This window comes from Pleurodeles waltl, chromosome 6 (assembly GCF_031143425.1).
Source record: "Pleurodeles waltl isolate 20211129_DDA chromosome 6, aPleWal1.hap1.20221129, whole genome shotgun sequence".
Taxonomy (NCBI): Eukaryota; Metazoa; Chordata; class Amphibia; order Caudata; family Salamandridae; genus Pleurodeles; species Pleurodeles waltl.
In genome coordinates this window covers 287,386,826-287,411,149 of record NC_090445.1, presented here as the reverse complement: position 1 = coordinate 287,411,149, position 24,324 = coordinate 287,386,826, and the positions used below count along the sequence as shown (strand labels likewise).

Here is a 24,324-nt window from a genome sequence, read left to right as displayed (position 1 = left end):
TCTAATATTTCTAACTGCCTGTTATAGTGACTTCTCTCATTGTCACTGGTGCCCTTCCTAACACTTATGTGCGTCCCCCTCCCATTGCCTTTTCCCTTTCTGCTACTCCTATCCTAGAATTGAGTGATTAAGGAAACTAGCTCAGTGGTCTATCCGGTAAGATATTAGCAGTTTGCTCAAGAACACTCTGTAAAAAAGTTGGTTTTATTTATTTTATCCCACCTTTGTGCTTCCTCTTTGTCCCTGTTTTCAATCTTTCCTGTTCTCCCTCAACACTTTGAGGTGGCCTTAGGTCCAAGCAAATGATCACCATAGCACACACCTCACAAGGCTTCTGTGGTGTTATAGTTAGGAGTGGATTGTTAAGCAATCTGGTAGAGGATAAGGTAAAATGTCCCTTTCAAGGGCATACTGACATACTCATTAAAATCGCCTGACAATGTTATTTCCATGGAGTTCAAAGTTAAAGAGAAGAACAGCAGAAGAAGGATGAATATCTTGCCCATGTTATGTTAGGTATATTGGTAGACCGCTTAATCATTTGGGCTTATTTGGTTGAGCCTATTTGAAGAGCCACATCTTCAACTTTTCTCGGAATTTGAGAATTGAAGAGACAGCTCTGATGTGCAGTAGCAGTAATTCCATGCTTTAGGAGTGATATAGGAAGCCTGTCTACTGGCACTAGTGTCTGGTGGGTTTGTGGACATTGATGCAGTTGTTGAGGCAGGATGGGCCCATGTTGTGTAAGGCCCTGAAAGTGTGCGTGAGGAGCTTGAAAAGAGTTTACCTGTGTATGGTTACCAGTAAAGCTCCCTAAGGTGTAGGTTGATGTGAGTGTGTTGTGAAAGGCTGAGAGCTATCCTAGTTGCTGATATCTGTATGGTTTCGAGGTGCCTGGCCAGTTGCAGGCAGATTGTTGTGTGGAGGGTGACTCTGTTTGATAGTGATGAGGGGGTCATTCTGGCATAGAGGGTGATTCCATCAGCTAGTGATGAGGGCTTGGGTGACGGCTCTTCCTGTGCTGGTGATCAGACATTTGAAAAAAACATCTCTGTGTCTTCAGGGAGTGGAAGCAGAAGGTGTTGATAGCATTGACTTGGGCAATCATGGTCAGTTGATTTTCGATTACAGTGCTGAGGTTCTTGGCATGGGCAGTGGGGGTGGGACGGAGTCCTTCTGGTCATCAGGTTGAGTCCCGCAGTGATGTTTTTCTGCAGAGTATCACAACTTCTGTCTTGTCTGTGTTTATTTTGATACAATTGGTTTTCTACCAGTTTGCGACATTCGTTATGCAGACAGCAAACTTGGTGTGGTTTTAGATGTTTCGTCTGAGAGGGAAAGTATTAGCTGTGTGTCGTCAGCTTAGGATAGGATGTTGATTTCATGTGTGTGGATGATGCTGGCAAAGCAGAGTCATAAGTTTTTAAGAGAGTCCATCTGAAAGATGATCCTTGGGGTACTTGTCATATGATGCTGAGGGGTGTCCAAGCAATATGGGGCCAGGCTGACATACTGGGTTCAGACCGATAAGAAGGAGCATATCCAGTGGAGTGTGGGTCCTGGGATACTGGTTTTGTGGAGTCTTTTGATGAGTATTGGGTGGAATATTGTGCCAATTGCCGAAAAGAGATCCAGTAGGATGAGGACTGTGGTGTCTCCTCTGTCCATGATTATCCAGATGTCCAACTGTAGCAGTGATGAGGGCTGTTAATGTGCTGTAGTTACGTCTGAGCCTGGATTGGGTGGCATTTGGGAGATGGGTATGCATTTTTGTGGTTCCTTTGGAACTTGTTGATCAGCTTCTCCAGGACTACGTTAGCAAGGAGATGTGTCTGTAGTTGATTAGTGTTTTCTGGTCTTTCTTAGAAGTGGGCATGTTTCCAGCGTTGGGTAGGTGACTGCTGAAGAGTTGCAGTCATTTGACAAAGGCGTGTAGGCGCCATGCATCTCAAGATGCTCCCCAGTGTATGTGGACACTGAGTTGATGGATTGCAGTGCTTTGATGAAGATGTGGTATGTACAATGGTCCGAAGGGGTGCTGTAGTGGATGGACTGCATGGTAGAAGCAATTTACTCAGTGGTGATGGCTGGCCAGGCCAGCAGTGTGCTTCCTGTTGTTGAGATGGGGAGTTGTTTTCTGAACTCAGCTGGGTCCAGATCGGGGTCATAGTTGTTGTCTAAGCTGGTAATCTTTTGTCAGAAAAACTGGGACAGTTAGGTGCAGAGATCCTGTTGGGGTTATGCTAGTGGGCCTGACTGCAAGGGAGTTGAAGTCTTTCACAATGGTGAAGATGTCTTTGCTGCTGTTGTTAATAGTGTCAGTGTGGTCAACTAGTGTGTGATGGCTCGGATCTGTTGATGGTATCTCTGAGGGCCGATTTGAAGGATAAGGACGTATGTGGGTAGTTGTCCAAACTCTTACTTGAATTATTTGTTTTAATTGGGGAGAAAGGGTAGAAAGTATACAAATAGAAAAAAGATGAAGCTAATTTTAAATCAGATTAGTAAAAGAAATATAAGTAAGAGACAAATATATTAAAAAATAATATAACAACTTAATAGTATTCAGAGCTCATACTGTGTTAGCAGATATAGATAGTGAAATACTTTGGCTCTTGCATTACAAGGAATCAGAACTGATGAGTGGCCCACATATTTTATGTAGTCATTTTCACCCCAAAGACCCTTTAGCTTGTAGGAAGACAGCTTCAATTTCATAATATTAGCACAAGTAGTTCCACCACTTATACACATGAAGGCCAAGGAATTCATGTAATCACATTATATACGAACATGGCTATAGTAATTTTGATAGACACAAAACAGACAGTTATATGAGGTGTATTGTCATCGTTGTCCATCATGATACTCCTTCTACTTATGAAATTTGTTTTAAGACAGTAAGACACTTGTTGAGTAATTTTCACCCGAACATCATTAAGATGATGATAGGTAGCTAACATATGAAAATCATGAGCATTTCTTGATCCATTCCTAGGATCAGCCCTGATCCTTAACTTAATAAGCTTATAGGGTGTAAAATATGAATATTAACCAATACAACATGTGCCTTTACCTGCGGGCATAAATATCTATCTATATATAGATATTTTTCTTTCTCTGCTGCCCTTTCACATTTACTCAATTAGGCATTAGGATTAGTAAGTGAATGTGGCATCCAGAGCTGGCTCATACTCGTATATATGTCACCTAGTGGTGATCACCGCTAGGTAGTTATAATTGGGTCAGCTGTTCCATAGGAATAGCATTTTATGTGTTGATAATAACTTTGGCACCGTTAGACAAACCTCCACGAAACTTTCCAAAAAGTGCTACTTTTTGACTAGTTTGTGAATGGAAAGTTTTGGAGTGATCCATCAAGTGGAGGCCAAGAACAAAGGGGGTCCCAAAACCCAAAATACCCATGCCTTTTTCATAGCTGCATTTAAGATGGGCTACAGCAAAAACTGCTAAACAGAATTATACCTAATTTGACAGGACATTAGATCTTGGTCTGCAGATTGTGCTTTTTGTGGTTTAGGGTAAATCCATTCTGTAGTTTTTGAGAAATTTTGGTTAAAGAATACATGTGTACCTGGATGGTTAGGTCCGCAAGAGTCTCGAGAGACTCTTTCAAGAGTGTCATTTTAAAAACAGATTGTTCTGATTGGCCCAAGAACCTTTTTTCCCCTTTTGCCAGTTCGCTCCTGCGGGAGTCCGACTACCGCAGTAGAGAGGCCTCTGATTGGCTGCCAGCAACCTAAGCAAAAATATTCCTGGAAGCCATTACAGGATTCTGGGACTTAGATCCCTGTCCGCTGTGGCAAAAAAGAAAACAAAAATTGGAAAAATGCCACAATCCCTCAAGACTCCGATGAGATTGGGGAAAAAAATGGCGGCAAGGCCACCTTCATTACTTATAAGCCCCGAGGAGCCCACCCCAGGGCTGAAATCATTAAAAAAAGGGGAGGTGGCTGCATCTTCCCACCCTTCTCGAGCTTCCCGAGGATCTGGGAACCCCATTCCCTAGGGATGAGTTTCTTAAAGTAGGGGCGAGGGCTCTTGCCCCCCCACCTACCCCAAGCCATTAAAGGCCCAGGGAGCCCACCACCTGGGCCGAAATTTGGTAAAGAAAAGGTGAGGGGGCAGTGTAGCCCCCCGAGCCTGTAAAAGCCGTGGGGACCCTATGCACCGTGGCTGATTTCTTTAATAAAGGAAATGACCCCCTCCTGAGCCTATAAAGGCCCCGGGGAGCCCACCCCAGGGTTGAAACTATTAAAAATGGGGAGAGGGGCTATGCATACCCCCCTGAGCAATTAGTGGTCCTGGGGACCCCATTACCTGGGGCCAGCTCAATAGCTATGTCCGCGGGAGCCCACCCCCAGGACATGTAGGTTTACCTGTCTGCACCGGCATGGAAACATGTGTTTGCTCTCTCTTGGCAGGAGCATCTTTTTTATATACTGTCAAGCGGAAGCAAACACCAAGTCTGCTCCCATCGGGTGGGAGCTTTAAAAATGCTCCTGCTCTCTGGGAGCGGCTTTTGATCTGTTTCTCCGTCCACACTGATGCGAGCAGGGAAGCAGATAAAAATATTGCTCCTATGCAGAGGGAAAAGCATTAAGAGCTGCTCCCTCCGAACGGGACAGTACTGGCTTCTGCTGCATGCAGGAAGCTGGTTAGGTCCCTGGGGGCTTTGGGCTCCCCCCGCAGCCTCCCACAACTATATGATGGATGCAGTGGGTGGGCACCAGGTCACCGCCTATAAGTGTTGAGGGCCCGAGGGATGGGGCGCCCTGGGACTGATAAGGACCCAGGAAGGCCAGCCGCATGGCCCCACTCCCTTTTATTTAAATAAGTGGCCCTGGGGGAGGGGGTCCCCGAGGCTTATAATGGCGTGGGGGGGCGCAAGGCCCCACCTCCCCTTTCAAAATATAGATACAGCCCTGGGGGATCCGAGCCTAAGGAGGCTTAGAGAGGGGGGCCATGCTGTCCCCTCCCACTTCTTTTTAGTATTGGCCCTGGAGGATGGATTCCCCAGAGCCTAAAAGGATTTGCCCCGTGCATTTACAGGTGAGAGGGACATGCAACCCCACTCCCAGGTCATGTCACTCCCAAGGGGCACGTCTTCATTATCTGAGGGGAGGGAGGCATACAGCCCCCTCCCTAGGCTTGTGTGTAGGATGGGGGCACGAGGACCCTTTCCTGGGCCGATTTTGTCCCAGGACCCAGCGTGCTTGTTTGGGGAGGAGGGCACACCGCCACCATCCCCGGACTGATTGTAATCTCCAGGGTGGGGGCAGTGCAATTTTTATGGGAACAGGGCATGCCGACTTCCCCGCCGGAGGCTGACTGTGGCCGCCTGAGGGACCCATCCCCCAGGACATGGAGTGTGAAAAGTGGGTGCCCCCCACCGAGGGCACCCACCACAGTGTTTTTAGGGCCGCCAGGGGAGCTGGCTCCTTGCACCCAACAGGAACCAGCATTCCTCCTGCCCCCACAGGCAGTAGCTGCTAATGCTCCTCCCTGTGGGCGGTAGCAATATTTAGATCTAACATCAGCTTCAGCGGGCGGTAAAAGTTTTGATGCGCCTGCCTGCTAGGAGCAGACTTGGAGTTTGCTCTCTCTTGGTAAGACATTTAAAAATGCTCCCGCCAAGCAAGACCAGACACAGGTTTCCCTGTGTGCACTGATGTGTGTAGGGAAACAGCTATGTCCTGAGGGTGGACTCCCTGGACATAGCATCTGAACCGGCCCCAAGGATGGGGTCCCCAGTAGAGTTAATGGCTCAGGGAATGGGGCTGCCTGGGTTTTCTGGCTTCAGGGGGGAGGGTCACACAGCCCCCCTCCCTTGAAAAGTAATGGCACCTGGCATTGGGCTCCCTGGACCCCTGGTAGCTCAGAGAGGAGGGCCTACAACTCTCCCCTCCCCATTTAAACAGGCTTCAGTCCTTGGGGTAGGCTTTTGGAGTTTCAGGGAGGGGGAGCCATGCAGCTCACCTCCCCTATATGAAATAAACCCCTTGGGTAGGCTCCCCAGGGCATTTGAGATTTAAATGTGGACGCCCCCCATTATGTTTCTTTTTTTTCGATTCTGAGAGAGTCTTCTTCATTTTTTGCCATTTTCTTTTCTTTTTTGGCCGCAGGGATGGTTCTTCTGTGTCCCCCCCATGGGGCCTTGAGGGTCAGGGTATTTCTACCCTTGCCCCATATATCTTAATTTTGATTATGGTTTCCGGACAGGGGACTAAGCTCCCAGGTCCTGTGATGGCTGCAAGGAACATTTTTCTCATGTTGCTGGCAGTCAATCAGAGCGTTCCCTATCACAGAAATCTGACTCCCACAGAGGCGAGATAGCCCAAGGGAAATAAAGCTCCCTGGGCCAATCAAAATGCTCTATTATTAAACTGGCACTCCTGCAAGATTCTGAGACAATGGCGAACCCAACTGCTAAAATATACAATTATTTTTTACCCTTACTTTCTAAAAGATTCTCAAAGTCAATCTTCCTGCTGAATTTGATGTAATTCCTTTCCGCAGCTTTTGCTGTAGCCTGCCTTAAAGAAGTCTATGTATGGTGATTTTGAATTTTAGGACCCTCCTTTTTTCTTGGTCCCCGCTTGACAAATCACCCCGAAACTTGCACAAACTGTTCAAAAAGTAGCTCCTTTTTGGAAAGTGTCATGGAGCTTCGTCAAGCAGCACCAAAGTAACTAGCAAAACAAAAACCTCTTTTCCTTTGGAAAAGCGATCCTAACTATAACTACCTAGTGGCAACCACCATTCGGTTTTAGATAGATAGATAGATTTAGTCCTCCTCAGAACTAGGGACTTGTGGGCCACTGTGTCCTTTTCAAAACAAAACTGTTTTTTTTTTTCCTTCTTCTTTTTTAATGTTCCTTAGACACCACTGCCTGGCTCTTGTTGGTGCTCCTTTGCATATGCGTGGTGCATGTTCCTGGACACAGGTCTCCATGTTTGAATGGGCTTTATAGCCATTCAAAAATGGCTGCCCATGCACTCCTATAGATGGCTGTCTTTCAAAGGTTTTTGCAAACGTTTATTACAAAAAACATTTCAAACTGCATGTACATGCTCCACAGGCAGCAATTATGAATTGGGTTTTTGTAATAAAGATACTTAAAAACAAACAAGTATTGACAAATGCAAAAGCTTAATAGCCAATTTTAATCCTTGTAGCTTTTCCAATATTCATTTATTTATGGATTGTTTGAGCAGTATAAAGTCCCTTTGGCCAGTGACCAAATGCAGTAAGAATATTTGACACACAGATGACCTCTTAATATTTGTGTTTCTGTTGTTGTTCTACAACAGGTGCTCCCAAGACGTGTGTTCTTAAACCACAGCACAGATGATGATGCTTTCATTAAAATATGTCAAAAAATATTCAGTAGGAAAAAAGATGGCGATTGTAATATTAGAACACAGTGGCATCTCAAAACGAACAAATAACTGAACGGTTCAGGGATGTTACATTTTTGGCCATTCAAAGGCCAGACAATGCTGAGACTACTCATTTACTGTATTGCTGTTTGATTAGTTTGTTGCATACTACAACTTCACACCTTTCTGCATGGTTTGCACTGCTTCTAAGGCCAAGAGACTAGAGTTGAACAACATTTACCATTATTGAAATATTAGAGTGAGGGATCTCAGACCACGATCCCTGCCTCTAGACTGTGACCTTACTTCCCCATAGTTTAGGAACATGATTTTTGACTGCTCAATCTCATAAAATTAATAAGAGTGCTCAACTCAGTCCATGCTTTCCCTGTGCGAGTGACCAGTGTTCATAATATAGGTGTAGCATCCAGGTAAAATTATAAACATAGTTTTTCTGAAACAAACAACCCCTTTGGAAGTTTGTTTCAGAAAAACAAAAAACATTTTAAAAAGTTTGTCGAATGGCTACTAAAACTGATGGCGGCTGACCACAAACTGTTAGTACATTGAAAGGATCCACTGCAACAGCAGTTCCTTTCCATGTTCAGAGTACTGCTTCGTTGGCAGTTATCTCTAAATGTGATGGACGGTAGTCTGTCATGTATTGTGTATTGTATGTACATCCTCGGAAAGCCCCTACTTCATCGGGCATCAGAGGATGTTTTCGGTTGATGGACCGAAGAGGACAGGGTACACTGTCATGTTTGTGGTGGAGTGCATTGTATGCCAAACTCTAAATCGGGTCTTAAGTATATATTAACTGGACTACTGCTTTATTTTCTTATATTTTAAGTATACACTTCTACATGTTTTTTCAGAACCAGAGAGCTGGTATTTTGACAAAGACATTCGTTTTCTTAGTTTAATTCTCTGTTCTTATTTCAGGTACACGTTTACCGGAATCTACACCTTTGAGTCTCTGATAAAGATTTTGGCAAGAGGATTTTGCATTGATAGCTTTACATTCCTACGAGACCCATGGAACTGGCTCGACTTTAGTGTCATTGTTATGGCGTAAGTAAAAAATAGACATTTTATGTAATGGGGAATGAGCATGGAAAACATAACAGTTGAACTATGATATGTGTGGGAGGTTGTGTTTGAAGCTGTAATAATTATTAAAACTCCTCCCTCATGTGAGAGATCTTTATTGCTTACCTTATAAATATTGATTTTTGGCCTTTGATACATTTCCGTAGACATTTGGAGCCAGATGTATGAAGCATTTTTCTAGTCGCAAAGGGGCTGATTCGCAGAATCGGCCCCTTTGTGACTAGAAAAATGCCTTTTGGGATATACAAAACCCAAACTGCGATTCGGTAACTTGTTACCGATTCGCAGTTTGGGTTGTGTGATTCGGTATTAGGAAGGCGCGTGTCAAGGGCGTCCCTTCTTAATACCTTATCTACATGGTAAGTATGATTGTTTTGTGACCGCGAATGTGGCCGCAAAACAATCGCAGTTAGCACCAATTTCAAATTGGTGCTAACCCATTTGCAAAAGGGAAGGGATCCCCATGGGAGCCATTCTCCTTCATGAATGCATGTGAAAACATTTTTTTCAGAGCAGGCAGTGGTCCCACGTACCACTGCCTGCTCTGAAAAAATGAAAAGAAAAATTTTCATCTTTGTTTTCAAAATGCATTCCATTTTCCTTTGAGGAAAACGGGCTGCATTTAAAAAAAATAAGGCTTTATTTAAAAGAAGTCACAGACATGGTGATCTGCTGACACCAGCAGGCCACCATCCCTGTGAATGCTGCCATTCCCAATGGGATCACAAATTGCAACCTACCTCATGAATATTGATGAGGTAGGTCATTTGGGACCCCATTGCGAATCGCAGACGGTGCCATTGACACTGCTGTACATCTGGTTTTGCGAGTCTCAAATTGTGAGTCACTAAGACTCGCAGTTTGCAAGTCTCAAAACCGTATCTTCGTACATGTGGCCCTTGGTTTTGTAAGCCTGTTAAGATCATCCTCACTGATCTTCTTCAACCATAGGGAAGGTTGCTCCTGACTAGGCTAGCTCTACCAGCCAAACACATACACTATGAAATAATGCATGGGCGTTTGGGCCTCGAAGGCTCCATAAACAACAAAGACATTGTTGGTTTAGGCATGTGAGAAAATATGGTCCAAGGAATTGGGTGAAATTTGCAAAGGTTGTCCAATTATGCTTCTAGTAAAACTTTTACTTACTAAATGGAAAAATGCTCATTTGAATCCTCAATTTCCAGATTTGTTTTAGCAAAATAAGTGATAAACATATTTGGAAAATTTCAATGATTGCACCCTATTAAAATGTGAATCGTAAGAATGATCTGCCACAAATCTATGTTTGGAGATTTATTTCTCTTGAATTTGCATTATAGAAACGTCAACTATTTGTTATGACATTCCATAAAATCGTAAAGGAAAAGTTCCAACAATTCATAATTTGTGCAGAGGAAATTCCTACCCCTACATCCATATAATACTAAATCTGGGGACTTAAATTGCCCAAATAAAGTTACGGCTAAGGAGAGAGCAAGACACTTATGGTGTGTACAGGCTAAAAAGGATTGGTGGTGAGTAGGGTTGGTGGGAATTACCTACCAGACAAAAGATCTGTATGTGACTGCATTAAAATGAGAGGTTTTCATCTTAAGTACTTTAGACTGCGAAGTAGTTGCCTATATGCATATCAGATTCCTGTAGGGAAGTATTCCAAGCATTAGTCAATTTAAAAATAGTGCACCATGTGATTATTATTCCTTGCCCATTATAATTAATTTTATATAATCTTTTATTTAAAAAGTTCAAGACAGTGGAATGTTTTGGTAGTTCTATTTTTACTAACTCTTAACTTGTTGGAATAACTCAAAGGCGTCTTCTAGCACTCAGATCTACAGCACAGGGTATGGGGTGCACATCTCATTTCTGACATACTTTGGGGAATGCCTCTTACTGGTTGGGAGTTTTAGTTGAGTGTCCTTTGTTAGTTGTAAGCAGTCTTTGATTAAGCCCTTTTTATTTGTGACCAGCCTCAGTTGCCTGGTATTCACCTTGATTTAAACTGCTGAGCGGAGTTGAACACACCTCACCCTAAAGGTGGATGGCTGGAGTCACAATCAGTTCCTTTGCTCTGGAGATAAGGGACTGACTGTGGTTCTCCCTTTGTCCAGGCCTGGAAGCGCCTTCCCTCATATTCTTATTTGGAGAAAAGGAGATCATGTAAAGACTCTGGAAAATAGCAAACTCTGAAAGCCAAGCATGAAGCAGCAGTAATAGTAGGAGTCACTCACCTGTCCAACAACCTTCCTTATGAAAGGCATTAACTTATACTAGGAGTTGTCCCTTACTTGTTGTTCAGTGTGGTAGAATTTTCATTTTGTATCTATGTCCTAAGACTCTGACTCTGATTTTTGTCCCTGAAGTGAGTAGTCCCTTCCCCCAAGTAAGATAACAATCAATCCTGCTTGAATAAAAATGACAGAACACTGGAACTAACTCCACAAAATTGTACTGGTAGATATGAATCTCTGTACCCCAGATCCTATATCTACAATAAAACTTATTGTGGATCCCTAGTGTCTCCTTGCTATATCTAGACTAAATGAAATAGTGCAACTGTTGGCTAACCTATGGTTCAGTGACCTCCCATTTAAAATGTCAAGAGTATAATTATCATTCTGGATGATAAAATGAAAATGTTATTTAAAGTGACCATTAACCTCAGGCTATAATACAACTCTTGAACCAGGTTAAAGCAGAACATCCTGGTACCAGTGAATTTCACCATAACACGGATTCAAAGAGATTTTACGACTGCATGAAAATGGCACGGTGTGGAATGGCACATAATAGCACCACAGTAGTATGCTGAATGGTTCTTCAGCATTAACATGCAGTACTAAACTGTGTGCTTGTTGTGGGTCATTGAATCGTTCTAAAAAGCAGGTCCTAGTTTAAAATATGACCAATGGAAAGTCACAGGCTAAACTGATGTGCAAGGTGTCTATGGGATCAAGATGTGTGCTGGTTAAAAGAAAGAAACACAGCAAGTAAACATTTCTGAGAATAACGAGTCTTCATTAATTTGAAATAATTTGCAGAGTTTATTTTAAGATGAAGGTAACAACCCCTGCCAGACTTCTCAGCACAGCTACTGTACGCTTTCCTCCCAGGGTACCAACAATCTGGAATCCTGTAAAGAAGCCTCGGTTGCTATGATGGTTCATCATCAGGTTGCCTAGATACAGCACATCTCTTCTTTTTATAGTACATAATAATATAATATAACTACATACAGAATACCATGAGATACTACCTACAATATTAAATACTATGAGATACTACCTACAATAATAACACATTTTATCTGATATCTTTATATATTTCACTTACAAATGTAATACTTCTGCCATACCAGTTTAGCCTTGATCTGTTCCATTCTTTTGTGCATCTTCAACATCAACGTTCAATTATTCTCCAATACACATCTTATATTCCAGTTCGTTACACAATGTTATTTTGTGCACTTTCCATTTCCTCCCATCATTCAGTCATACATTATTACCAACTACATTTTTGATTTGTTTTGGCTTGGACCATTTTGATAAACCATATCTTTGATAGTGCATTTGAAAAGTTCTTACCCGATCACCACATTTGAACTTGTGTGCTTTGTTCCTCAGTCTGTCATTGTGTCTTTTCACATATTTATTTTGATATTCTTTTACTCTAAACTCAATTTCCTCCCTTTTCATTTTTTTCATATTACATTTATTCATCCATGGACGCATCAACTTGGTGCTTGCTACCCTACCCTTCAGCAACAAAAAGGAGTTTCTTTAATGACTGAATGGGGGTGTATTGCAATAACTCCAAATAATTTTTTGACAGCTTTCTTGCATTCACTCCCCTGCTTCTTTACCTAACTGTCCACACTCTTTCAATACACGATTGAACCTCTCTATGAGACCATTCTCTCTGGAATTATATACTGCAGTAGCGTGCTGTTTTACACCCGTTTCCTTTAAAAAATACTTTTCCAACTTCTCAGGAATAAACGGTGGCCAATTGTCTTTCACTATACATTCTGGATAACCTTCCCTTTCGGAAAACCTCTTCACAAAAATCTATGATGTTACCAGCCTTTATATCCCTCATAAAAGCTACTTCCGGCCACTTGTCAAAATATTCCATTAAAACAACAGAATACTTATTTTTAGTGCCCCTGGCAACAAAAGGTCCACATATATCCATTGCTACTCTCTGCCAAGGTTTTTCTGGCAATTTTGTAGATGAGATGGGAGATTCTTCAGACCTGTGTGATTTATCACTGAACATGCATGCCACACAACTAAGTACACATCTATCTCTTTTTCCATTCCTGGCCACCAAAAATCCACATGTGCTCTTCCCTTCATACCTGACATACCACTATGACCCTCATGAATCAACTCCAACAATCTATTCTTCAAATTTACAAGTACCACTAAACTTTTGCCTCTTCTTAATATCCCATCTATTAATGATAACTCAGACCATATTGTATTATAATCACTAAATTCCTTTTTTACACTCTCAGTTCTAATGTTTGTGTTAGACAAACATTCACATACATTTCTCATCATGTGGTCATCCTTCATGGTTATTTCCAGTCATTTACATCAATTTCTCTTCCATACGATTCATTGATACTGGCTACCAACCACTCTTCACTTTCTTGCCTGTCATCATCATCCTTAAATTCTTGTAAAGGAAACCAAGACAAACAATCTGTATGTCTGTTTTTGTTACCTGGAATATATTTAAGCTCAAAATCATATTCTTGTAGTCGGGATAACCATTTGGCAATTCTTGGCGTAGCTTTCCCCTTGGTAGTAAACATATCTATCAAAGGTTTATGTTCTGTTCATAATTCAAATCGACTTACATATGTTTTAAAATAATTAACTTCTCACCAACATGCCAGGGCTTCCCTTTCAATGGCAGAATATGTAGATTCTGCCCTTTTAAGTGTTCGGCGCAAATGCTACCACTCGTTCCTGACTGTTTTTCCTCTGCATGTGTACAGCCCCCAAATCATGTGCACTGGCATCTACCACAATGATTATCTGATCTTCAATCAGTCAATCAATCAATATTTGTAAAGTGCGGCTACTCACCTGTGAGGGTCTCAAGGCACTTGGGGGGAGGGGCCTCACCTGAAGAGCCATGTCTTGAGGTTCTTCCTAAATGAGGTGAGTGACGGACTTTGTCTGAGGTGAAGGTGGAGGTTGTTCCAGCTCTTTGCTGCAGTGTAGGTGAAAGATCATCCTCCGATGGTGGTTTTACAGATGCAAGGGACTGTGGCCAGGGCCATCTGGGAGGAGTAGAGGGATCTGGCAGGGGTGTGGAAGAAGATGCAGTGGTTCAGGTAGGCAGGTCCTGCGTTGTGTATGGCCTTGTATGTATGGGTGGGAAGCTTGGAGGTAATTTGCTTCTCGACCAGTAGCCAGTGGTGGGTCCTCAGGTTTTGGGAAATGGAGGACCAGAATGAGTCGGGCGGCTACGTTCTGGATGAGTTGAAGTTTTGTGATGTTCCTAGTTGAGGTGCCGTCATAGACTTTTCCAAAGTCGAGCTTTCTAGTTACTAAGGCGTGGGTGACTGTCCTGCGACAGTCTGCCGAGATCCGCCTGAAGATCTTCCGAAGTTTGCGGAGTGTGTTCCAGCAGGTAGAGACAACAGAGTTTACCTGGCAGGTCATGGATAGGGAGGAATCGAGGATGATTCCTAAGTTGCAGGTGAGCTCAGTCACGTAGGAGGGGGGTGCTGAGGGATGTGGGCCATCAGGAGTCGCCCTAAGCTGAGGTGGCATTTCCGAAGATGAGCTCAGTCTTGTAGGAGTTGAGCTTGAGGCAGCTTTCTCTCATCCAGGTAGCAACAGCTTCCATTCCAGTGGAGATTTCATTTGGCCGTGTCCGGGTCTTCGGTGAGGGAAATGATGAGTTGTGTGGCATGGGCATATGACACAATGTTCATACCGTGGTTTCTGATGATGGCAGCAAGAGGGGCCATGTATACATTGAACAGTGTGGGACTCAGTGAGGATCCTTGGGGGACTCTGCAGTTGACTCCTGTGGGTCTGGAAGTGTAGGGCGGGAGTCTGACCCTCTGCATCCTTCCGTAGAGGATCCATTCCAGGGCTCTTCCGCAGATTCCTATGTTGTGGAGTCTGGTGCGCAGAGTACTGTGGGAGACTGTGTTGAATGCTGCAGAGAGGTCGAAAAGTATGAGTGCTGTGGTGTGGCCACAGTCTAGGAGTAATCGGATGTCATCGGTGGCTGCTAGGAGGGCTGTCTCCGTGCTGTGGTTGGTGAGGATGTCGGACTGGGAGCTGTCCAGGGAGTTGTTGGCATCGATGAAATCTTGAGGATCAAATGGTTTTAATGCCACTGCATTCACCATTTCTATTTTTACGTAATTAAATGTCAGCTGACACTCCTGTGACCAAACAAATGTTACCCCTGTCTTCACCAGTTCTCTCAAAACACGATTTTTTGTGTGCAAATTGCTGTACAAACTTTGAATAATATTCTGCAAGACCTGGTGGTCGTGCTTGTTCAACAGCATCTAATAATTTTCTCTTAGGTTTCTTACCTTCTCCAGACAACGCGTGTCCCAAATATTCAATTTGTTTTACCCCAAACTTGAATTTTTCAACACTAATAGTAAGCCTTACATCTTGCAGTTTTTGTAATACCTCGCCTAATACAGCATCATGATCTGACATTTCTGCTCCCCACACCAATATGTCATCTTGAAATACTACAGCCCTAGATATACCTCTTAAAATATATTCATAATTCTTTAAAAAACTAATGACGCAGATGCCAATCCGAATGGCATTCATATACATTGAAATGCACCTTCGGGAGTAATAAAAGATGTGAGGTGTTTTGATTCAGGACGTAATCGAATTTGATAAGCATTCGATAAATCTATTGAAGAAAAATTATTTGCATTCTTTATGCTAGAGTTTATTTATATGTAGTAGAAGATGTTGATCCACCTAAATGCTCTTATTAAGATCCCTCAAATTGATGCACATGCGTAATTTGCTATTAGGTTTGCATGCCAAAACAATAGGACTTAGCCATTCATATGACTCAATAGGTTCAATAACCTTGGCTTTCCATAACCTATCCAGATCTTCTTTTCATTGTACTCTTAATGCAAATGGCATGTTCTTACTTTATGTACTTTAGGTGTACTTCCTGTTTTCAAAATGATGTAATGTTCAGATTTTCTTAAACACCTCAAACTGTCGGTAAATAATTTTGGGAACTTCATTCTCCAATTATTTTTTTCATTTCCATCAGTAAAAACAACCAACTAAAATAAATAATGTGGTCATTGCTGTCTTTTCTGTTTAAAACAATACCTCAATAGTCACTTTATAAATTGTTTTGTTGTCGTTATCACATTTCATTCATTGTAGCTTCAGCTGTAATTTTGCTTGTGTCCATGTTGTATGCAATGTGCACTCAAAAATCTGCATGTCACGACGTGAACTAATAAACAATACATATGTGTGCACGTCGGGTCACGCACATTACCTCATTTCCTGGATGCTGCCTCACGTATAAACAATGCAGTGTCCCCACTCTCAGAATGAAATGTTCTGCCACCGCGTTGTTGCACGTCACTGAGGCTTGAGTCCTAACTCCGGTGAGTGACGCAACTGTGTTTAAATATACACAACTCCACCTTACTGATAATCGGAAACTTGCCAGCAACAATTTCCACGACACACACACATTGCGACTTGATCACCGCCCGTCGAATCACCTAAAGTACAGTTGATCACTTCACTGCTGGCGCCGTCACCGGAAACAAAAACCCTGCACAATGCCTTCCCAGGGGTTGCTTTTTCATGCAGTATCCTTCCTTGAAAATATTCACCCAAATCAACAGATAACTGCAGCGCTGCTTTCATCCCATCCTTGTCGCCATTTTTGAAGATAAAGAGCCTTCATTAATTTCTTGTAAGGCTTATTTTAAGATGAAGGTAACAACCTCTGCCAGACCTCTCAGTGCAGCAACTGTCCACTTTCCTCCCAGGATACCAACAATCTGGAATCCTGTAAAGAAGTCTTGGTTGCTATGATGGTTCATCATCAGGTTGCCAAGATACAACACAAATGGCACTTTTTTGTTGGCCTCACCCTACCACTACAATCTCCAGCGTTCAGGCCTACCTGGTATTTACCATAGTTATATCTGAAGGCCGGAAAATAAACCGTTCTCTTGTCTAAACACAATCTGTTTTGGGGCAATCTACATCCAAGGTCAAAGTTAGATGATGGCCAGCCAGTCTGCAAATGGCCAGAGTGAAATAATGGATAATAGTCAGCAAGGGTGAATGTTGCCCATTCTAGTCCTGTTCTTCAACACAACAGTGTAGCACAGGAAGGCAAGGAGAGCATCCCTAGCACTAGTCCTGCCATATCAAGAAAAGACCAGGGAGAGAGAGAGTCGAAGTCAGTAAAAGCAGACTTAGTTGCAACCCAAGACAGCACCACACCAGGCCTTGAGATGTAGGCCCAGGAGATCATACCCAGCTACAGCAGCACACTAGTGTGGGAGTTCAGGAAGAACTATTGGGGGCTAAACGAGTAAAAACATTTACAAATTCTGCTTGGTGTATAATGTGAGTTGATTTTTAATGTAATTTGCTGTAAAACCTTTTGTGCTTAAAGGGCACTTGAGAGATTTTCCAGTTCTTTCCAGCAGTACTAATCAGGCCTGGCTGTGCCTGAAAGTGTTGCTGAGTACTCATCATAAGACGGTGTAATGAAGTTTGTGTTAAAATAGTGCAGTCAGACCTACCTTCTTGGGGGGCTTACATGGGACCACTAGTGTTGAACTTTTTGCACTTCAAAACTCCTATATATCTTGGATATCCTCAAACCCTATTATGGCAAATGTTTTAGCTCCTAAGCATAAAGTTGAGCATGATAGAGGAACGAGAAAAGGCTTTTCTACAGTTTAGGAATTGTGTTGGGTGGAGGACACATTTTATGTTGATACAGGAAAGCATGGCAACCTGAAAGATACTCAAATATTCTTAACCTGGACTTCTGTAGAATATTGTTGTCTTTCTTCTCTAAGCCACTGGATCAGCTCCACCACCATGACTTCCCTTTACCGTGGCAACAAATACAGTCTCCAGCTTCACTTGGTACCTCATGTTGAGGTTGCTTCTGTCACTTCAAGAAACTTCATCAGTTAAACAGGCAACTTGTCTTGGCAGAACTGTATCCCAGCTGGAGGGAGTGGGGACGCATTCAGTTTGATGTTTTGAGGACTGTACAAGTCCTGCAAGCAAATCAAGTCTGAGGTATTCATTTCAGTAGCGATCTTCATTAAAAATCTAGTAAGTAGCCTATTCAGGAGGGAGACCATTTTGCTGTCCCTCCCAAACTCTTGCGCACTGAAAAGCAGCCTTTACTGGAGTTGGATGTGTACTCCAGGTTTCAAGCCAGGCGGCTGCAAGAATAACTTTTGTGTAGGCAAGTAGATGGGGTGACAACTGCATAAGGGCACAGTGACAAATGAATCCTACCTGGAGAAGAATGAAGGGTTCACATCAACTGTCCCTCCTCCTATGTGTCAATAATTGGTCAACACACTCCGAACTCAACAATGTAGCCAGATCCACTCTAATGTTTGGCCTTTACGTGGGTGAGCTTGACTATGCCTCTTTGTTCTTTATTCAGCTGGTGAGACACAGAGAATTCGGCCTGGCACAGATGCTCCAATGAGTATTTATTATGTTGGCTCATGTTATGTGGATTATTGGCACAATATTACAGATTATAGAGTCAAAATGGCAAATACTGTACTTTTTCATTCTGAGGCAGATAAGTGCCACTAAGCTGAGCATCTGTACAAATCCTCATGCAGATTTGAAATTCCAGACAGCCTATGTCCTCCATCCAAAAGATTAAGTTATGCGTTAGAATATGATGAGGAGCTACCATGTAAAGGGTTAAAAACTACCTCCTGTTCCTCATAAAACAGAAGTAACAAAGGGTACCTCCCAAAAAGGAAAAAGAACCCTCATTATTGGTCCTAATAAGTTAAAACCCTAAGTAGCCTAGAAATTATACTTTCTGCAGAGGCAAAATAATTCCAGGCAAATCGGAATACTTACAGTGCGGGTCACCTCAGTGGCCACTGAAAGACCCTTGACAAACCCCTCCTGAATTAATTTTATATTTCAGGGAGAGAAGCAGCAGAGGATAGATTGCTCTCTGCACACTGTCAAATGAGGCCCAGTGATAGCTGTATGCCGAGCTCATAAAAAACTCTATACAAGGCTTAAATAGATTGGGAAACTGAAGTAGAAAGAAACCTCCCCATGAGCCCTGACCAGTCATTCTCTTGAACAACACTTTCATCTGCTGGTCTGTGAATAAAGGAAGTGGAGGAGGAATCAACGGAGAAGGAAACAAAGGAATATTTTCACTCTTTCTCTATTGCAAGATACTGAAGAATGGGAATCCATATCCTCAGCTCAGCAAAGCAGAGAAGCAGTTCCATGGAACAGTCAGTCCAGACAAAGTGGCAATCCTTACAGCACATCAGCCTTTACTCTAGCAGAGGTTTCTCCATGTCCATTAGTAATCTGATTTGGTAGGATCAGAGTACTTATACCCAAATGTGCCTTTGAAGTGGGGGTGACGTCAAAGCAGCTCCTTGAAGTGTACAGGCCCCTCTTTATCCCAGCCCTGACTGTGGCGACAGGCACTTCCCTATTCAAGTATAATTGATATCTCTGCAGCCCAGGAAGGCCCATCCGAATGCAGATAAATTCAGATTAGTACTTTGTCACTCCCACCCTGTCTGTCTTTGTGAATGCCTAGAGGGAATAAGCAAAGTGTAGCTGTTACCTAGACTAGGTGTGTATTGGAGACAGACTGCAAGGTGCACAGAGCCGTAAGAGCAGAGAAATGCCCACTTTGTAAAAGTGACATTTCTAAAATAGTAATATTAAATCTGACTTTACAAATAAAGAAGATTTATCATTAGCATTCCAATTGAGTGAAACATGATTTAGCTACTCCTTTCTGATCAGGAATTGCAGCTTAAAGGTATATTAAGGAGTTCCCAATGTTCTCATATGTGAGAGGTCAGTCTCACAGTAGTGAAAAGCAACCATGGGAGTTTTTCACTATCAGGACTTGTAAAAACCTAAAAGTGCATGTCCTGCCTTTTACTTACATACCACCCTGCCCTATAGGCTACTTAGGGCCTACCTTAGGGGTGACTTATTTGTAATAAAAGGGGAGTTAAAGGATTGGCAAGAGGTTTTTCACGCCAAATTGAAGTGGCAGTGAAACTGTGCGAACAGGCTCTTTAGTGGCAGGCCTGAGTCATGTTTACAGGGCTAACTGGGTGGGTGGCACAATCAGTGCAGTAGGTCTAGTAGTACCATTTAATTTATAATAGGATACCAGTTTACAAAAGACTTACAAGTAAATTAAATATGCCAGTTGTGGATACACCAGTGATACCAGGTTTAGGTGAAAGCACATGCGCTTTAGCACTGGTCATCAATGGTAAAGTGCTCAGAGTCCTAAGGCCCACAAAAGAGTACAGCAGAAACAGGAGGTGAAAGGTAAAAAGTCTAGGGGAAGACCACCTTAAGGCTGTCAGGTCTAACAATAATCTTAGCTTGAATCTAGGGAGGAGCTTGAGTCAAGCAAACAGTAGTATTTAAGAGTGGTTGCCTCCAGTGAAGGAATAGTATGAGCTGCCAAAAACAGACAATGCATTAGAACTAAACATTATATTAATATGCTACTGCCTAGCATATCATCTTATATTTTAGAAATAAAACCTAGTTTTGAAAAGCTTCTACCTTTCCATTACTATATAAATTTAGATTTTTGTATATTGTTTTGTTTGTGAACTAAAGAAAATTGTTCTTAAATTATGTATACTTATTTCTGTAGTCATGTGCATTTTTTTGAGGTTCAAATTGAAAAAAAAATACTTAAGCAGGGTTTCCAGCTTTCAACAGTTATTTGATGTGGGTCCACAGAAGCAAATGGTTAAGATCTGTTGTAGTAGGAGATTGAGTACAAAATCCTTTGAAGAAGGGAACATTTGTGTACAATTGTCCACTAAACTATTGTGGTGTTTGTATATGTACTTCCCTGAGGGCCAGTACAATCTTGAAACAGAGACTTCCCAATCTCTTGAAATGTCCTTCCAGCCAAGGGAGAAGACTGCACACTACTTTTGTGAGCTTTTTTCTTGCACCATGAAGTGAGCCCACTTTAGGTGAAGAATGATTCTCCTTTTTCACTATGGTGTGAAAGATGGAAACAGCTGCTTCCCTTATAAAGGTGCTTTGAGTCCTACCTCCACAAAAAAGTGTGCACAACCTGTCCATTAATCATTACACAACAAGGATGGATTCACTGAGAGAACTCACCAAAACATTTTTTATACAGTGAGCCTGTTAGACGTGCTGCAGAGAAAATAAAGAGACAACGCCTCTTCCCTTTTTCCTTTCTTTCCTTTTTTAAAGGAAATAATAACAGATGGAAAAAGGCATAGGTTTACAGCCCACAGTCCTTATCAAGATTAAATAAAATGACTGCATGAACCTAGAACCATGGATCTTCTCCGCTATCTCTCTGCTGCAACGGGTGTTCTGATCCCCAGCAAAAGCCAGCAACCATAGTCTAAGCTGAATCTGCGGCCTATCAACACTGCCCAACTCCATTGAAATGCTGTCAAGACTACAGCTAGGAGCTACCATAAAAAAACAAGCACTTGCAATGCAATAGGTCTCGCATTTGCTTGAGTTAGAACTATTGGTGTTGTAAATGCATAACTGGACTTTTCTTGTCATATAAATTGGTCAACCCTGCCGCATAATTTGCTCCTGCCTCTCACAAAAGTCTAGTGGCTCTGCATACAAATAAAGCACTTCCATTTTCCTTCTTCCTCTATCTGCAGCAAAGATTTCCACTTACTACTACCAGTTCAACAAACAAATACTGGAAAAAGGAAGGGAAAACTGATTGGTTAACAATTGCAAAGGGCCTTCCAATACAGGTTGAACCCACCTTGCTGTGTTATTGGTAACCTTTGATCTGATTGAGCTAGGTACAATTCTTTTTGTTACAATCTGCAGGTTATAGAGCAGATGATGGATTAAAAAAGCTGAATCGCATAATTGCAGTGACTTCCAGTATGTCATAGAATTGTGGTTTCAGCAATTACCCAAGCTTTAAGAATGGACAAGAAGTAATGGACAATACTTAAACAAAATTTGGTTTGGCATGTTGCTCAAATATTTTGCACATCAAGTATTTGTAAATTGCCAACATGGGATGTCTTCCTGGTCCTCACATTATGCTATCAGCAGTTTTGTGTATCATTCCACTTTCAATGCAGTGCTTCTACTGCAGTGCATTAGGGACTACTTTACATCTAGAAGTGCCTTAAATCATTGCATTTTAATGTATTAATCTCACATATGCATTGTATACAGAAAACCGTTGTTTTTGATTTATTTTTACACTGTTGTAGCTTTATTATTTTCCCAGGGCTCAAAATGTAAGCCACATCTATTGGCTATGCCAAAGCTTGTTATTACATTGTTTTTGTAGTTCACTGAAGTTGGGTGGTGTATGTAGGAACTTTGGGACCAGGTCAAAAGGTAAATGCCCATTTATTAAAGTAGAGGCTGGCATGCCTGTCAGGAAACTGGAAGCAGTCAGTCAGTCACGACTATGAGTATCCCTTTTTGGTGTCTATCAGGCCCTGGTTTAATCATCAGAGGCACCAGAGCCAGTCATTGGCTTGCCTTCCATCTTGGTGCCTGGAAATGTAGCTCAGTGAGATGTGCACCTGCTGCAGAGACCCTTGAGCAGCCTGAAGATCAGTAGGATGTACTCATCCTTTCATCTCTCTGACGCCAATGAAATCAATGTGATTGACTCAGCTAATAATAAATGTATGCATTTTTAAAATTAGGGAAATACAAAAGGTTGTGGTAACGCTAGACCTTAAAAAAAAAAACTGCCTCGACATTTTCGTAAAGGAAGTTATAAATTGTATGCAGCAGATGCAGTAAGTAATTGGTACAGTCACACAGAAACCCAGTCATTTGACACTGCATTTCACCCCCATAAACATGCTTAAAGCAAAACTGTACCATCCTACCCGCACTATGGTATTGCGCGGCTCTGGGGCAGCATCCTGCTCTGCTTTATATTGATGGGCGATCTCAGAATAATTTTCTTTCTCTTCCAACCTCAGCAGCTTAAATAACAGAAAAGGTTGGAGACCTGCTCTAAACAGTGAGCTGCCGCATAGGTTCTCACTATGGTAATGAGGCTACTGGATTTGGGAGACAGGATCACATGGATGGTGGCTACTAAGTATAATTCTACACCACATGATGCCTGTTGGCCTAATCCAAGTTCTCCAGCTAACTAGCAGTGCCTCATCTCTGGCCGAGATGATTGTGGCAACCGGGCGCATGACAAGAAGGCTCCTCAGCGCTATCGTGGTCCATCAGATCCCTTCCCTTTCTCTCAGTTACAAATGGGTCTCATACAGGCAAGGAGAACAGTAGCAGAATATGGTTAGATAAAGATTTATTGAAATAACTGCATCTTAGATAAAAAAGCATGGATTGCAATAACTAGGATGATAAAACACAATAAAAGCAAACAGGTGACTAACAGAGTAAAACACACGAATAGTCCTACCATACTGTCACTAGGAGTGATGTATATATTTCTCCTACCTAAAGTATGACTGAGCACAGCATAATAAGATTAAACTGCCCTTTGGTTTTCCCCCCTGGGGATATATCATCCCTCATACCTGGAGAAAGAATCCTGTAGTCTAGACAGACACCATCTCCATGTGGATCAGGGGGTCGGTCGTCTATGCAAGTAGCTGCAGCTAAGACATCTGCAATCAGCAGTCATGGTCATCCGGCTGGAATTTCCCTCTAACGTGTCTGGGACAAAGGGGTGTTTATATAATAAAACAGCTGACATTCTAAGAAATAGTCCCCATTGTATGAGTGTGTGTTTTCTGTGAATGTTGGAGAGACAGCATACCACGTTTGTTGGCAACCCTATCTGTCTGTAGCCTTGGAGAAAGCACAAAGTGCAATAAATGTCCTACTATGAATGTAATGCTACAATGAGATAAAGAAAATAAAACAGCACCACAAATGTTGCTATTGCTAGAAAAATACAACAATGTTGAATAAAATGTAACAGGGTTAAAGTGCACAGCGGCAGGCCTAGTTAGCTTAAAACAACATGGCTAAAATACCTATACAACACTAGCTAGACAGCCCAAATAGCCAATAAGAAAGATTTCCCACATCTGGAAGTCTGATCAAGGCTGAAAATGTCAGTGGCAGTGTTGATACTGGCACGGCAAAGATGCCTTGCGGTGGGGAACAATGTGAAAATGGGCATGGCAATTGAACTTTTTTCTAAAGATGATGTTGGACTTGTATGGTGATTTTTTTCCTCAGGTCTAGCAGCAGTAACTTGATAAGCAGTCCTGCTGTATAAAACTTGAAAGCGCCATGATTGCAACTGAAAAACAAAACAAGCACTGACAAGTAACTGCCAGTGTGCTGAAGGATGCAGAGTTATTTCCACGCAGGAAGACCGCAAATAGGCCTTGCTAGCTGCAAGAGTCGCGGTTGAGGATTTTGGGTGCTGCTAAGGCCCAGGAAGGACCAGGAGATAGCCCTTTGGAGGAGGAGACAGAGGGGGTACTCAGCAACTCAGAGAGTCCCTGCAGAAGCAAGCAGCACCCGCAGAAGTACT

General features: G+C 42.4%; 1 protein-coding gene across 1 annotated transcript in view; it reads left to right on the top strand.

Annotated features, from left to right (window-relative positions):
* Positions 1–24,324, top strand: part of SCN4A (sodium voltage-gated channel alpha subunit 4) — a 1,135,018-nt gene that overhangs the window by 418,350 nt on the left and 692,344 nt on the right. The window contains exon 5 of the mRNA XM_069238085.1: positions 8,350–8,478. Within this exon, the coding sequence (XP_069094186.1) occupies positions 8,350–8,478 (129 nt within the window). The remainder of the gene's footprint in view (positions 1–8,349; positions 8,479–24,324) is intronic.